Source organism: Lygodium microphyllum, chromosome 6 (assembly GCF_053477565.2).
Source record: "Lygodium microphyllum isolate KBCC chromosome 6, Lygodium_microphyllum_v1.1.10, whole genome shotgun sequence".
In the NCBI taxonomy this organism is placed as follows: Eukaryota; Viridiplantae; Streptophyta; class Polypodiopsida; order Schizaeales; family Lygodiaceae; genus Lygodium; species Lygodium microphyllum.
In genome coordinates, this window is record NC_141140.1 from 90,630,987 (window position 1) to 90,647,584 (window position 16,598).

Consider the following 16,598-nt stretch of genomic DNA (forward strand, 5'->3'; position numbering starts at 1 on the left):
TAACCCTAGATCCCTTACAGATCTTTCATTTTCCATCACCAAAGGTGGTATGAAAACCATCGTCATCTAGCTGCCTTGTGCTAATCAAGCTCTTCTTGAGCTGAGGTACATGCCGTACATGCTGAAGTGTGAAGACTGCAACTGCACACTGCCAATACCTGCAATGTTACATGCATAGTTGTCCCTAAAATGGACAACACCATGTCGACCCCTTGTATAGTCAGAGAACCACTCACGATGAGGGTGTTGAGAAACCCTTCACCCTTCACCCGCAGTTTGCGTTTTTTGCGTTTCTGCATTTTATGTTTAGGGTTTACAGTCCTAAAAAGGAGCGCCATCCTAGACTGACCGTACCTATTTATAGGCCATTTTCTCATTCATTCTTTACGGCTGATTCATTCAGTCCATCACCTCTACTCTCCAGTCTCTCCAGTCTCTCCACTACCCTCACACCCCTTCATGAGGACATTGCGGTTCGTGGTTCGTGGCTGTCTTCATCATCTTCCTTGTGCTATGGCACCCTTGTTCCCTTGTATCACATTCACTCCATGATTCGGAACTTCATCATTCCATTCATCAGAGTTTCTTCTCTTTTCTCTTCTCTTCTTCATGTTTGCCGAGTTTACTCCGTGTTCCTCCTCGTAAACCCTACTGTGTCGCTGGTACGTCATCTTTTGACATGGTATCAGAGCTGGATCTGCTCAAACAATAGTAAAGATCCTCCACTCTAGTGAAGGTAAAGGCCGGTGGCGGGTTCGGCGTCCACTTCTCTTCTTTTTTGACTGTATTAAAATCTCGTTTTTGCAGGTTTCAGGTGTTTTCAGCTTGCTGCCCACACCCCTTTCGCGGAGGACATCGTAGTCTCAGCTGTCCCTTGCTGTTATCTATAGTCTGGTGCCTGTTTCCAGCCTTCCACCTGCAATTTGCAGCTGTTTACAGCAGAGCGACTATTGCTGATCACTCTCCATTCAGAAAACAATCTCGTTTTTGCAGATTTCAGGTATTTCAGCTTGCTGTCCACACCCTGGACGCAGAGGACATCGCGGTTCAAGCTGGCCATTGCTGTCTATAATAGTCTAGGGCCTGTTTCTAGCCTATCACACACTGTTCGGAGTTGATTTCAGTATATTGACTGTTGTTGCTGTTTTTTCTTGCGTTTTTAGTCTCTCTCTCACTTGCTGCCTACGTTTTTAGTCTTTCTCTTTCTTGCAGGCTGTCCTACCTGCGTTTTTAGTATTTCTCTCTTCTCACCTGCGTTTTTCTACTGGTTGCAACCTCTTACTGCTAGTTGCATCCTCCTCCCACCACTGGCAGCTCACTTCCAGCCCTTCCACTATCCTCCCACCCCTTGAGGCGAACATTGCGGTTCGTGCTTCGCACTGCCCTCACACCCCTTGAGGCGGACATTGCGGTTCGTGGTTCATGGTGGCTGACCTTTTCCTTCTTCAGCAGACACACTAGTATCCATGGCTTCTTTACCAATAGATGACCAAACTACTGGGTGCTCCTATTGTAGCATCACCGGACACGCCACCGATGCTTGCCGACTTGGACCTTTGCTCCCCACCCCCCGGAGTATATGCATCTTCCACTTGGCACTCTTTGTGCCACCTCTCCTTTCTGGGCCACAGAGATCGTTCTACATCGGCTATCAGAGTACTATGCTCAAGGCAATAAGACGCATCCAATGCGCACTAAGTCCTTTCGAGTACATGGAGGATCGATTAGTGCTACGAGCTCCTGGAGATCGTCGCAATGCGAGCGGCCGTCTGCTCCCACTTATTTTTAGGTACAGTGGCTTCCACGACCTACGGATCTGCAGGGCGCTCCATTAAGAGACAGTGATTGTTTGATACCGTCTCCTCGTCAGTTTGCTCCTTCGAGAGAGAGTGGCTGCTCGACTCTTTCCTCTTCTTCGGCTACCCAGTCTGCTCCATTGAGGGACAGCGGCTGTTGCCCACCTCTTGCTCATTCTGAGCCCCACCCTTCCCCACCCTCGACTACTCAGGTTCGAGAGGCCACTTCTGAGAGCTCTTCGGCACCCCAGATATCTTCTTCGGCACGACCGGCGGCACTTCCTTCATCATCAGACATTTCGGAGTCCGTGATCCATGAGTTTTTGGATTCTCTATCTACTTCAGAGAGGGATGCTATTTCTTTGTCCTCAAAGGGGGCATCTATTTCTTCTTCGACTTCAGCGGGGGCCCCTCCACCTCCCACCTTAGAGGGGGAACCTACTCCACATGAAGTTTTTCACCCATCCTCTACTTTCTTAGGGTGGCTGTCTTCGACTAGTCATCCCTTCTATTGATATCTAGGATCTTCAGGTACCACCTAGATCGGGACCTCGGAGGTTTAGCCACGACTTGGTGACGAGGCCTTCGTATTCCTTCCAGCATGGATGCACGGAGCTAGTGGCTTCTCTCCCAAGGTTGAGTTTTGGGTTCTCTAGTTCACTCTGTCTACTGTTCTTTATTGTAGGTTCCCTTTCCAGTGGAAATCTTGGATCTTAGGGATTCCCAAAATGTGAAAAACCCCAAAATTCTTGAGCAAATGTGCACCGACTTTGCAAGTTTCTGAGTCAGATTGTCTAGTTCTGTGTTAAGATCCCCAAATTTGGGAAAAGCCCCAAATTTCTGGGCTTGAATTTGCACAGATTTGCACACTGTGCTTGCACGTGTGAACATCCGGAGGAGAGGAGGCAAAAGCAAGCTCAAAATTTTTGAAAAAGAAAAAATAAGAATTACGGGTCAATAGCCGTTCAGGTCCATGACCTGTCGCATGTGCCAAACAACCGCCTGCTGGTTGCCCGTCAACCCTGCTGCCCGTCACGTTACGCAACCTATGCCTCGCTTATCCTGTCTTCTCGCTAGAGTCTCGCATGGCGGTTGTCGACTGTCCTCACTACCTGCGCTTGCTCATGATGCCTGCAGCTGTTGATTGTCCTCACTGCCTGTGACTACCCACGATATTTGCAGCTGTCGATTGTTTTCATTGCCTGTCGACTGTTGCCTGCCAGCAATTGCCGCTCGTACCTGATTGCCTATTGATGCTCGTCGAGTCCACCTGGGACTCTTGTAACACCTGAGTTGTCTCTTGTCCGCTCTGATACTAGTTTGTAGTGACCGGGAGGCACGAAATCAAGATAGTAGGTGTTCCTTAGTCGCGGAGAGACAGAGAGAGTGAGAGAGAGAAGAGCAGAGAGTGAGCACGTTTGTAGGTACAATGACGAGAGTACCTTTAGTTTTTTTTTTTGAAGTGTTATTAGTAGAATTTTCTCTTCTTTGAAAAAAGAAAGAGAGGATATTCTTGTTTCACCACAATGGTGGATCAAACAAGAGCTGAAAGACCCTAAAGTGTCCGTACTTTGCCAATTACTTAATCATACAATGTTAAAATCCTTAGGTGAGCTCTTTGGATATTCTCATGCAATTTTACCTTTGCATCAGTTTGGCCCTTGGGACTATATCAAAAGCTTTGTAGAAGTCCACGAAGCAACGATAGATTCATCTCCCATGGCCTTTACCCTCCCTAGTGATGGGTATGGGTGTGGTGACATGGTCCACACACACACACACACACATAGATGAAATGAAATATTTATGTTTGCAAAAGGCGGAAATGACTTATAAGACCATGAGTTACAACCATTTCTGGAAGAATAGTAAGTGTAGGAGAATATTAATATAAGCCACACTAAAGTGATAAATCCTAGTTGATACAATCTACGGTGGTAGAATCCTAGTGTACAAAATCTACTACACTCTATGAGGTGTAAAGCCACTGATAGGGAATATCATGGAGGTACATGCGAAAGGATAGCATGGAGGTGCATGCAACCTCACTCTAGCTTGAGCAATGATCTCTTGTAACCACACATGCATGTGGTACTGGCGTCTATGTTGCGGTTTGGGGTGGCGGGATAGGCCAAGTTGGATGTCGTGATCAAGCAGTGTCCCTCGTGTGGATATAGGCAACAAGAGTGTTGGGGTCTTCTTGATGGTCCTATGCTGAGACTAGGATGGGGTCTCCTAGATCTTTCTTATGAATAGGGTTGTCATGTTGGATGGTGTCCAATTAATATCGTCCGATACTAGTATGGTCAGACTAATAAATCTTGGGTCCACGTCCAATGCTATGTTTGGAGAAAAAATTTTAAACATATAATTTAAAGTCTATACTTAATGTTTGGATTTAAAACATAGCTTTAGAGACTTTACTCAAAATTAAGTGCAAAAGACATTTGAAATAAGAGTACAGTATAAATCCAACAACTTTATTACGACTCATGAGCCAAGTTAGCAATCTTATACAAAAAGGACCAAGGTATACAAAAATGGATCATGTGACATATATGATCAATCTCACAAGCTCTATTATCTAAGTACTCACAACACTCTTGGCATTGGAGCTAGAAGTATCTTTGCAGCCACTTGAGGAGTCATCACCCTCCTCAACAAAATCACTCTCACTAAGTACATTGCCCTTTTCTTTATACTCGATCTCTTTAAGCTCTATATGGGATGTAGTGATAGGTATATCCTCATGTGCTACACTAGGAGTGCATCTCGAGTCACTCCTATACCTCGTGTAGCACCTAAAGGCCCCACGATCACCACAGGTAACTGGTGTCAATGTCGAAGTAGAATCTCCACAACTAGTGGCATGAGGGTGAACAATGACACACAGGTGTATATGAGTGCGAGAGACCTACCAGCCTATCTCCTCAAGCTCCAAATAAATATCCAAAAAATTGACTCATTCTCCAAGTCTCTCTCATAAGTCACTTTTTAAGTGTGCTAGCGGAGAGTGTGAGTTTATTTACATTAATCTATACATTTAGATGATAAATAACTTAGACCAAATAAATAAAACATCCCTAAACATGTTACATGATTCATGAATGAACTAAATAGTATATAAATATGGTATACTTGTTTTGCCATCGACATCTCATGTAGGCCATGTAGCATGCATAAATTTGAGCGATTATAAATTAGTCGCTCCAATTGTTGTGTGCTAAATTTGTTGCGAATTTTGATGTGCATGAGGGAATAGGTGGACCAATTCCTCTCACATGCACCCAATGAGCAATCCTAAAGCATGTTGGAAAAGAAAATAAATTTTAACTTTAAGAATCAAACTTGCAACGAAAATCAGTTTAAATATTTTTAGAGATTTGAGATTTTGTTCCAAATTGCACAAGAATGCTTAAAGCCACTTTTTGAAGGTGGGGCAATTGGTAGCCAAACAACTCTCACAAATTCTCTTTCCACCATCCATCTATATTCTTCTCTCTCTCTCTCTCCCTCTAAATGTCTCTCTTATATCCTTTCTAGTGACATCTTGGATACCATGCCAAAGAGAGATGATATTCTCTTTTTGACAAAAAAGAGATGGAAAAAACCCTCTCTTTTTATGGATGCTAATGTCCTCACTAATTGTGATGCCTTTCTTCCAAAGGCTTCGACGGAAGAGTACCATGGTGCATTCCTTGTAGAGCTTATAAATTATAGTGATCAAAGGGACACCCCTTTTGCTTCCACAATTTGTTGAAAGAGGGATTCATTGGTAAAGCCTCTAAATTTTAAAAATTAAAAGAAGCATGCATCATGATGATGTCAGATGGGAGAGGATCGAGGTGCAGCTGAAGTGCAGTAGACAGTGTGAGAGTGAGAGACAGAGTTGAGCACGATACCCAATGCAATAGTACTGAATAGAGTATAGGTGAAAGTACAAATGATAACCCTTATACCTTAGGGTTATAAGGGGCTGTTCACACCCAAACACAGTAAGTGCCCGTAAGTGTGCACCACAAGCACATACAAAATAGTACACATAATCTGGGGGAAAAAACCTCTCCTACCGAGAGTAAAAAGTGCCCGTGTCCTAGTGATCACCCGCACACTCCCATATGAGCGTAGGCGTAAGTAAGGCGTGTGAGATACCCAACAAACCCCCCTGGAGTGAAGAGTGATCAAGTGTACAAGGATCATCCGCCACCAAAGGGCGTCAAATTCAAAGCATCGCGAAATGCTTCAAATTTGTCTCGGGGAAGAGCTTTGGTGAAGATGTTTGCCACATTGCTGGTGGTAGGACAGTAGACAAGGCTGATATCACCTGCATGTAGCCTCTCTCTGACAAAGTGGTAGTGAATCTCTATGTGTTTCGTGCGAGCATGAAACACAGGGTTCCGTGCCACTGCAATGGCACTCTGACTGTCAGTATATAAAGGAGTAGGCTCCATAATAGATACATCCAAATCAGCAAGTAAGCGTCTAAGCCATACGCACTCAACTGCAGTAGTGAAGGCTGCTTTGTACTCAGCTTCACATGACGACGTGGCAACAGTGGATTGTTTCTTGCTAAGCCAAGAAATGCATGATGAGCCAAGAAAGAAACAATTGCCACTAGTGGAGTGACGAGTATCAAAATCACCAGCCCAATCAGAGTCACTGTAAGCATGTAACTGCAGTGGTCCCCCCTTGGCATAAAGCAATCCAAGAGCTCTAGTACCCTGCAAGTAACGAAACACACGCTTCACAGCTTGCCAATGCGACATACGAGGCTGATGCATATACCTGCTCAAAACTGAAACGGCAAACTGTATGTCTGGCCGAGTGTGGCATAGATAGATGAGACATCCCACTGCTGGAGCATAAGTATGGATATCAAACAAATCACTGTCATCATGTAATGACAGTTTGAGCCCAGGTTCCATGGGTGTACAAACTGGCTTGCAATCCTGTAAGCCAAACTTCTCAAGAAGTTGCCCAATGTACCTTGACTGACATAATCCAATGCCTCTAGCATCATGTACAAACTGGATGCCCAAGTAATAGTGCAAAATACCCAAGTCAGACATGTCAAAAGTTTGCTGTAAATTATTTTTGAATGCTGAAATCTGATCAGCATGTGTTCCAGTGAGCAAAAGGTCATCTACATATAGACACAAAATCAGCATGGATCCCCCCTCTTTATGTACATAAAGGGTAGACTCAGATGGGCTGTTTACAAACCCCTGACTAAGCAAGAAAGCATCTATCTTTGCGTACCAAGCTCGTGGAGCTTGTTTCAAACCATATAGAGCTTTTTTCAGCTTGCATACTAAATTTTCTGAGCCTTCAACTGCAAAACCAATGGGCTGCTGTACATACACTTCTTCCTGAAGTTCCCCATGTAAGAATGCAGTCTTTATATCCAGCTGATGCACTTTCCAACCAAAATGTGCAGCCAAGGCAATCATAGACCGAATGGTCGTCATACGGGAGGTAGGAGCAAAGGTCTCCTCATAGTCAATGCCCTTTTTCTGTGCGTAGCCTTTAGCTACCAGCCGTGCCTTGTACTTATCTATGGATCCATCTGCATTCCTTTTCAATTTGTAGACCCATTTCGTACCAATGGCACGCTTGCCAACTGGCAAAGACACCAAATCCCAAGTATGATTCTTATGAATAGAATCCAATTCAGCTTGCATGGCTGCCATCCAATGCACACTATGTCGTGCATCCTCAAAACATTCAGGCTCCTCATTATCATGAGTACATGCTGCCATAACAAACTCCATGGAATGTGCTGAATCATGCAGTCGAGTTTGCCTTCGAGTACGACCAGCCAAGGGTGTTTCCAAATGACTATCTCTCATAGTCTGCGTGTACCATCTAGGCACCTGTCTTGCTTCCTGACTGTGTACAAGTTCCTGCTGAATTTCAGTTTCAGCAATGTGCTGATTTACTGCATGTTCCATAGGAGCAGCTGGCTGAACATTAGGTTCATTTGCTGAAGTACCAGCTGAATCACCAAATGTGATGGGCAGCAGCCCTTCAAAGACATCACGGGCAGCCTGATATGTATCAAAACCAGCCAAGGATAATTCTGATTTTTCATCAAATACAACATCCCTGCTGACAAAAACCTTCTTGGTCACGGGATCATAGAGTCTGTAGCCTTTGCTTTCGCTGCTATATCCCATAAAGATGCATTTTACAGCCTTGTTGTCCAACTTCTTTCGAAGTACCTGTGGAATATGGGCATATGCAAGACACCCAAAATTACGGAAGTGGCCAACAGAAGGTTTGCGGCTGTGCCAAGCCTCAAAAGGTGTGACGGTTTTCAAGGCCTTGGTAGGGCATCTGTTCAAAATGTGGCAAGCGCACATGACGGCTTCCATCCAAAAACTATGAGGCAAACTCTTTGCCTTCAGCATACATCTGGCCATCTCCATGAGTGACCGATTTTTCCTCTCTGCTACCCCATTCTGCTGTGGAGTATATGCAGTAGTGTACTGATGGATAATGCCCTTCTGCTGCAAATAAGAATTCAGCATAGAGGACATGTATTCCCCCCCTCGGTCCGAACGGAGAGTCTTAATCTTGCAACCAGACTGAGTTTCCACAAGTGCACTGAAACCCAAAAATGCATCATACACTTCTGACTTCTTTTTCAAGCAGTAGACCCAGCAAAAACGTGTAAAGTCATCAATAAATGTTACAAAATAGTAACAACCACCCAATGACTGTGTCTGCATGGGCCCACAAACATCCGAATGCACAAGCTGCAATCTGGCTGTTGCTCTAAAAGCAACATCACGGGGAAAAGAGAAACGATGCATTTTCCCCAAAATGCAACCCTCGCATAAATGCTCAGGAGGTCTCTCCAAGAGAGGTAATCCATCCAACATCTGAGTACGCTGTAATAGCATCAAGCTGCCATAGTTTACATGCCCCAAACGAGCATGCCATAACTCTGCCTCTAACATAGCAGGAGTAAGAGTGGATGTCAAATATGCAGACTGATCTACCGAAAGAGCATCCAACTCATATAACCCATGGCACAGAGAACCTGTCAAGACCAATGTCATGTGTTCCTTGTCACGGACCATGCAACGGTCATCATCAAAGGTGACCTGCAAACCACAACGTGCCATAGAAGAAATGGAAAGCAGATTCTTCTTAATGCCAGGCACATACAAAGCATCCTGTAGGCGGAGAATAGAGCCATCAATGGCTGTAAGCTGAATCTCCCCAATACCACGAACAGGGTATGATGCATTATTAGCACACTGAACAGACTTCCCAACGGGAGGTGCACCAAGAGAAGCAAACAAATCTCTACGAGATGTGATATGCCGTGAAGCACCACTGTCAAAGAACCAAGTGTCAGCATCGTCTGTAGAGCTAAATGCTCTATCAGCCCAAGAGACATCATAACTGCAAGTGTAAAAACAATAGTCCCTGGCTGCAACAAAGGACGCGGACTCGCTAGCAGTGGAAGGAGCTGCAGAAACAGACATCCCTGACTCCTTCTTCTTCTCTTTGGCGATGCGCTTCCTGCACTCAGTGATATAGTGGCCAGGCTTCTTGCAGTAATGGCATTTTCCTTTCTTGGCTTGCGTGCCCCCCTGTTTCTGACTTGTCTGTGAAGTGCTACTACTACCAGAACTCTGCGAAGCATTTTTCCCTTGGCTGTTTTTACCCTTCTGCCTTGACATAAAAGCCTGCTCAGAGGCTATACCATCCACACCACTGTTCCGTCTAGTTTGCTCCTCCTCTAGAAGCAAACTGACAAGCTGAATGAAAGTGATGGGCTCTTTCGAAATCCTCATAGTGAGGTTCAAGGCAGTATGAAAAGCCAAGTAAGAGGGAGGCAGTGAATTCAATGTCGTAGAAATCAGCTGCGCATCTGAGTAGTACTCATCCACATTCATGAGTTGCTCCCGCAAGTCCTGAATTTTGTTGAGATGATCCTGCATAGAATCACCCTCATTCATCTTTAGAGTCTCTAGCTCTTTCTTCAAGAAAGAGATGCGAGTCTCATTCTTTCCTGCAAACATCTGCTCCAATGTCAACCAAGCTTCTTGTGAAGAAGCTGCTGAACGAATATGAGGAATGATAGAACGCTGAACTGCCAATGCAATCAGCGACATAGCCTGTGCATCCCGTGTATCCCAAGCTTTCTGAGCTGCAGTTCTTGGGGGAAGTGGCTGAGCGGGCTGAGGTGGAGGGGGCTGAGGTTGCCCTCTTGCACGTCCTCCTGGAGGAGGAGTAGCGGGAGCCACAACTCCCGGTCGTGCTTCCTCTCCACTGACATAATCCCACAAATTTTTGGCCACTAATACATTCTTCATCATGAAAGACCAAAGGGAATAATTGTTCCCATCCAATCGGTCTTCCTTGGACACATAGGTGAATACATCTCCTCCCTGATTTGCCATTATTTCCCAAAAGGCAATAGAGCAATGTCAATGCAGTACGGGCTGGAAATCTGCAAATTTCCAGAAATTGCAGCAAACACAAGTCTGCAATTAATGTGCAAAGGGTACTCTGTCAAAAAAAAACTGTCACTGATGCACGCTTCCCAAGGTGCAATTAGTGCTCAGCAGCACTAAAACATCAAAAGCCCCAAAATTTTCTGCCCAAAATTTCTGTCACAAATGTCTGTTACAAAAGCCCCAGAATGTGCATTCAATGTGTCACAGACAGACACAGCACGTTTCCCAATGCTGAAAACTGAACCTGCTGTTGCTGCACGAATCCCTGTGTGGAAATAAAAAATGCAGAAATGTTACCTTTGCAGGTCGAAGACGGGCATGGATCCCGAGACTAGCACGAATCTCGAGGTGGCGCGTCAGAGGCGGCGGCGCCTTAGGGTACTGCACAAATGGCGGACTCCACGGGAGGTGGCGCTGGCTGAGCTGGCGCCTGCCGGAAGCAGAGTGCAGAGGCGACGGCCCTGCACAGGTGGCGTGTAGGTACAGGCGTGCAGGTCCAGGGGCGCAGCAGGGGACAGAGGCGGCGTCAGGCTGAGCAGGTGGCGGGCGCTCAGACGGAGCTGCGCACAGGTGGCAGCGACCTCTGTAGGTGGCGCGCAGCTGGCGGAGTTGGCGGGGCTGCAGGCGACACACAGGAGGTGACGGGGTCACAGGATGTGACGGGCACAGGCGGCAGAGGCGGGAGCTCTGATAGACAGGTGGCGGGTGGCCTTTAGCAGTGACGTGGCGCTGAGTGACTGATGACCTGATGACGGGCAGGACTGAGCTGCAAGTGACGTGGCTGCTGACGAAGGTACAGGCTGCACGTGCTGTACCAGACAGGTACTGACGAGCTGTCAGTGCTGACGCAAGTCCTCGGGAACCGAACAGAGCTGCTGACCAGCTCTGATACCAAATGTCAGATGGGAGAGGATCGAGGTGCAGCTGAAGTGCAGTAGACAGTGTGAGAGTGAGAGACAGAGTTGAGCACGATACCCAATGCAATAGTACTGAATAGAGTATAGGTGAAAGTACAAATGATAACCCTTATACCTTAGGGTTATAAGGGGCTGTTCACACCCGAACACAGTAAGTGCCCGTAAGTGTGCACCACAAGCACATACAAAATAGTACACATAATCTGGGGGAAAAAACCTCTCCTACCGAGAGTAAAAAGTGCCCCAGTGTCCTAGTGATCACCCGCACACTCCCATATGAGCGTAGGCGTAAGTAAGGCGTGTGAGATACCCAACAGATGAAAAAGAAAGAAAAAGATTACCACTTAGAAAAAGCCTCTCCATCCAAGATGGTTGATGCTTGTATCTCAAGTCCTCACTATTGCCTCCACCATAAGATGATAGAGGAGGCCAATAGTAGACCCCTCCATGTTGGTCATGTGAAGCAGCTTGTATATAGAAGTGACGGCAATGACAATGCCCCTCACATCCATCTTTTGGAGCTTGTTGTGAACATCATAGAGATGCCCGAGGAAAAGCCACATGGCTGCAAATTGTGTCTTCGAAGGCTTCTTCAACTCCAAGTCCCAGCATGAGTGATAAACTGCAAGAAATTGAACCTTAGCATTGATGAGAGAGAGAGAGAGAGAGAGAGAGAGAGAGAGAGAGAGAGAGAGAGATGTATTAATGTCTAGTAGAAGCCAAAATGTCCTATTGAGACAAAAGTACTGATACATGCAAATAACTAAGGGAAAACTAAGTGTTTGGGATATAAAATAAAAGCATAAGCTAAAAAGGAAAATCGGAAAAATAGAACTTGTGGTAAAAATGTGATAATGGCCAAATACAATTATTAGAGAAAATAAATCTGTTGTATGTGTGAAACTGGTAAAAATTGCAGTGAGGGGCGTTTGGCCTTATCCCATGATGTTTTGCCTGGGACCATCCAGCATAGAAAAATTGACTTGTCGGGGTGGTGGTGCATTGTATTGTGCTGAGATTGCTTGAATCCTCTGGTGGTATCTCAATCTAGGTCTCTTTTATGGGTGCTGTGCTCTGCATAGCTCTCTTGCTCTATCTATGGTGAACCCCTGGGGTGGCCGAATGGGTCCAGGTACATGCTGATCATTTGTGTCTGGAGTTGTTGCTCCAAAGAAGTCAGCGAGACTGTATTCGCCTGTTGGCCCCCTGTCTTGATTGTAGCATGTAGACTGTGGTCTTGATTTAGGTGCAGCTTTGAGGAAGAGCTCAAGACAGTACTGGTTTTGGAAGCCTATCATTCTGGTTAGGGCGCCAAAACCATCCTGAAAGAGGCAAAGAATCGTCCTCAGATCTCATAGATACTGAGCAGCAGCATGTTTAGTGCTGATCAGTCTCTAGCGTCAGTGGCATAGCTGGCAAAACAGATCCTTGAGAGCAAGCGGGGAAACCCCGCATCAACCAGTCTTGATTCTCATCTGGTGTAAGGATGTGCAGATTTGGACAATAGCACATTTGACTCCATGGGACAGGTACCTTGAGTGGACGATAGCTGGAGAGTATGCTCTTGGTAAAACTCCATTCTTGGTTGGTGACGAACTGTGTCACATGTGTAGCTGAAGTATGTTCATCTGGATGATCTTGTTTGAGCTCACTTTGGCTCAACTCTAGCAAAGGGGAGTCCAAGTTGTACTGTAGGGGTGGGAGTTGGTCCATCTGCAGGCCATGCAGTTGTAACCATTTGCTAATCAGGGCATACCAGCACTTAGGATTACCTAATGCTGCAAGCTGCCGGGATGACTCTAGTGCAAGTAGGTGAATTGGTTGTCTAAAAACATGAAACTGACTCTCTTGCTTTATTTTGACTTGGCTTACAAGTTTGATCTTGAGCTTGATTCATGAGGTACGTGCACAATTTTTGAGCCTTTAATTTGGGGATTTGCCAATATGATCAGCACATTCTTCAATCTTACAAATTGGATTGCACTCATCACTCAGTGGGTTTGCTGTTACTTGTTTGCAGAATTAGCAAAAAAAAGATAGATAAATTAAATTTCAACTTTGTTTTTGTCTGCAGAAGTACCTAAGGTAGTTCTTAAGAAAGGAAAGGTGCAGTTATTCAAAACTGGCAATCCCATGGTATACAATGGGGCAGTTGATTGTATTATTGGAAGGCCTGCTCCTCAATCTGGCGATGCTGTTCTGGTGACAAATGGAGCATTGCACCCTATAGCATGGGGAATGTACAATTCTGTTTCCATGTTTTGTGTCAGAATCATGCAAATGGAGGATGAGGTAGCAAGGCAGGTCTAGATAATGTGTACTGTATGTTGACATTGCTGGTCTTGTATGAAACTATTTTGTTGCTTGAGGTTCTAAATGTTCCAAGAAAGAAAACTGACGTTCTCTCTTTTTGCCACTTTTCTCAGGGATCCTTCATGTCTGCTTAATGTTGAGAAGCTTTTGGAATCAAGAATTACTACTGCAGTGAACTTGCGCACCCGCTTGGGGCTGCCTGCTAACAATACTGATGTTTACCGGCTTGTGAACAGTGAAGGAGATAGGCATGTTTTATGAAGATTGTTCATGTAGCTTCTCTCTGTTTGGATGCGGCCTGTTAATTACATGAACTTTCAAGGATGAATATTGCTTATGTAGCTCCTCTTGGTTTCTTTTGTACAAGCTTAGCATTTGATATTGTAAAGTCCACATTCTTTTCCTGCAGAATTAATTGACTGAGGATGGATTTTGGATCATGCAAACCAACATGGTGAGTAGAGGGTCTTCAGGAATTTCCAAGAAGTAAGCTGCCTTATGGATAGAATGTGTTCATTGGGGGATGCCTAGTTGGAGCCCAAGACATTCTTTAAGAAAAGATGACGGCTTCTGCATGTCCAAGGTGCTCTAGCATGAAGGCGAACTGCTATGGGCCTGCCTATTTAACCTATTTTTCATAGAATTCAAAAGAGCAGGAAGTTGAAATTTCTTAGATACCATTTCTCCATGAATGTATGGATCTCTGGAAGATATTATTTGTAACATGTTATTTCAGGATGTCTGGAATATATGATTGATGGCAATCATGCCGCACAGATTGCCATACACCGGTGTTTCTATAAATTACTGCACTGATTTCTTTCTGGCTAGATGATAATCTACAATCCATTTTTTTTTTTTTTGTGTGCTTCGCTTATAAAAGTTTAGAGCTTCCTCAGGATCACTTTTTCTGAAGTGGGTGTATATGTGCTTTTGTTGGTGGCATAAATATAGGGGTCCTTACTCCTTTTGATCTTCAGTGACCGATTGATAAGAGGGAAGGGGGACATGTTAACCATTGGGTTGACATGTTGGTACTCCAAAGCTCATCATGATTTGTGCAGTCAACCTCCACATTGGGAATTCCCAAGGAACCGTACATTTAACTAGACATTTGTTCTCCATTTGCAGTCCGAGAAGCTTGATGGTTCTTGTGGAGGTTGATGAGAAGCTAATCAGAGTGGTTGTATTTAGGCTCAGAATAGTCCTGAACATTACATCAGATGATCCTCATGGAAGTGGATGGGGATGAGCAGATTGCCAAGCAGTCCATGGTTTGAGGGGCAGCTTGCAATTCTGTACCATTGACCCGTGAGTTTGAGTTTGTACATCATGTGTAGAAGCTCAGAAGACTTAAATAGCTGGGAATGCGTGGTATAAAAGAAACCATCATCTCATGTCAAAAATCTTCAAAAGGAAATCAAAAGCTAAGCTTCGCTGTGCTAATAAGCGCTTGTCTCACAATATCACCTTTACTGCTTGGGTGTGCTTTGTCTCCCTTTTTTTTTCAGAGAAAGGAAAGACCTACTAATAAATCATCTCTGAAAGTATCCCAAGGCAAATACAGAGCACAAAGCAGCCATGTAAGAAACTTCCATACCAAAAAATATATACGACAAGGAAGTCTATTACAAGGCTGAATGAATAACTAATTGGGAGGTCTATAGTACCAGACTGTTTGGTACTGACAATGGAAGAAACTGCCAGAATCCCAGGTCTTGTGACAAGCATCTCTCCTCCTCATAGTCTTCGAACTGCCCTGTATCCTCTCCCATCTCCCATGGAGAGTGTGGACAATCTGTTTCTGAATCCTAGAGAGAGTCTTTGCAGTAGTTATTTCCAATAAATCTATGTGATGGATGCATCTGTGGTCCATATGTACCAAGCAGTAATGCTAGCTATGAGCTCCCATATTTGACAATGCCCTTGGGTCCACGCTGTCTGCAAGAAATCTAAAATGATGATCTTGCTCACAAGCTGTTCGGACACAAGGTAAGCATGACACTCCTATACATTCTCATATTTGCAAGTTGGGCCTCTAGAGATCTGTGACCCAAGCAACTGTCCCCCATGTAACAATTATAGTCTCTGCAGTACCATGCAACAACATCCTAAGGGCTCTTGTCCAAACCTCTGGAGTCTTGCGGCTCCCAAATGCAGTGTCTGTGTCTCCTTGGGTTCCCTGCATGCAACATAAGGGACAAGGTCTCTACCAAAGCTAAGTTGTGTGTAACAACTGTGAAACATCTCTGAGCTAGTAACCAAACAAAGAGTGAGATCTTTCTTGGTCTAAAACTGTCCTTCGATCTCCTCTAGAAGTTAGCTAGGAAAGGCTGTGATATTCCTTGTGTAGTCCAATGCTGCTGGCACTACTTTGATTGTGCTCAGTTGTATCCTTCTCCCCAATCTAGACTGTCGATTTGGAGAAGACCACAGCTTTGAGATATGAGCTGCCCTAGCCAATGCTATATTAGCAAGGTTGGACTCTTGTCACTCACCAAAGCCCGGACAATTCTGAGCAAGATGGGCAAGATACTGTTTTTGGAGCCTTGGAAAAATCACTGCCGGACATTTTTAAGGGGCTTTTTTGTAGAAGCTGAGAGGCCTTCATAGCAGATGATCACATGGAAAAATCCATGCTGAGTATGCGAATACTTGTTATTTGAATATCCATATCTGTAGGCAAGCTTGAAGCTGGTTGTAGAGTTCTTTTTGCACATGAATGCTTATATTTACCACTCCATATAGTTTGGCATTTTAGCCCACCAGATTTTGTTGTTCCCTCAACAACTGTATTTATGATGTGCTTAGCTGCTCTTTACAGCATCAGACAATGCTTTGAGATGCCTCTGATCTCACTATAATGTGCCTTTCATATGGTCAAAGACTGTGTTTTGAGCCCTGAGCGTCTTTGAATCCCATCTTGCTGTACATGTGCAAGCCAAGTTCCCATTAGCCAAGCTAGAGGTGTGCAATCAATCAAAGAAGTAAGGCACTTGCTTTGAGGACCAATTATTCTAGAGACACTTCCAAAAGTGCGACTGAAAGGATGTCTGATAATGCCTCATCATGGTAAGCAATAGTCACTACCTCTAAAA

General features: G+C 44.8%; 1 protein-coding gene across 3 annotated transcripts in view; it reads left to right on the forward strand.

Moving 5' to 3' along the window:
- LOC148034795 (S-adenosyl-L-methionine-dependent methyltransferases superfamily protein) overlaps positions 1-16,598 on the forward strand; it is an 89,597-nt gene that overhangs the window by 25,837 nt on the left and 47,162 nt on the right. For all 3 annotated transcript variants that reach the window (XM_087679767.1, XM_087679766.1, XM_087679765.1), the window contains exons 4-5: positions 13,262-13,487; positions 13,614-13,748. In XM_087679767.1, coding sequence (XP_087535893.1) covers positions 13,262-13,487; positions 13,614-13,748 — 361 coding nt within the window. The remainder of the gene's footprint in view (positions 1-13,261; positions 13,488-13,613; positions 13,749-16,598) is intronic.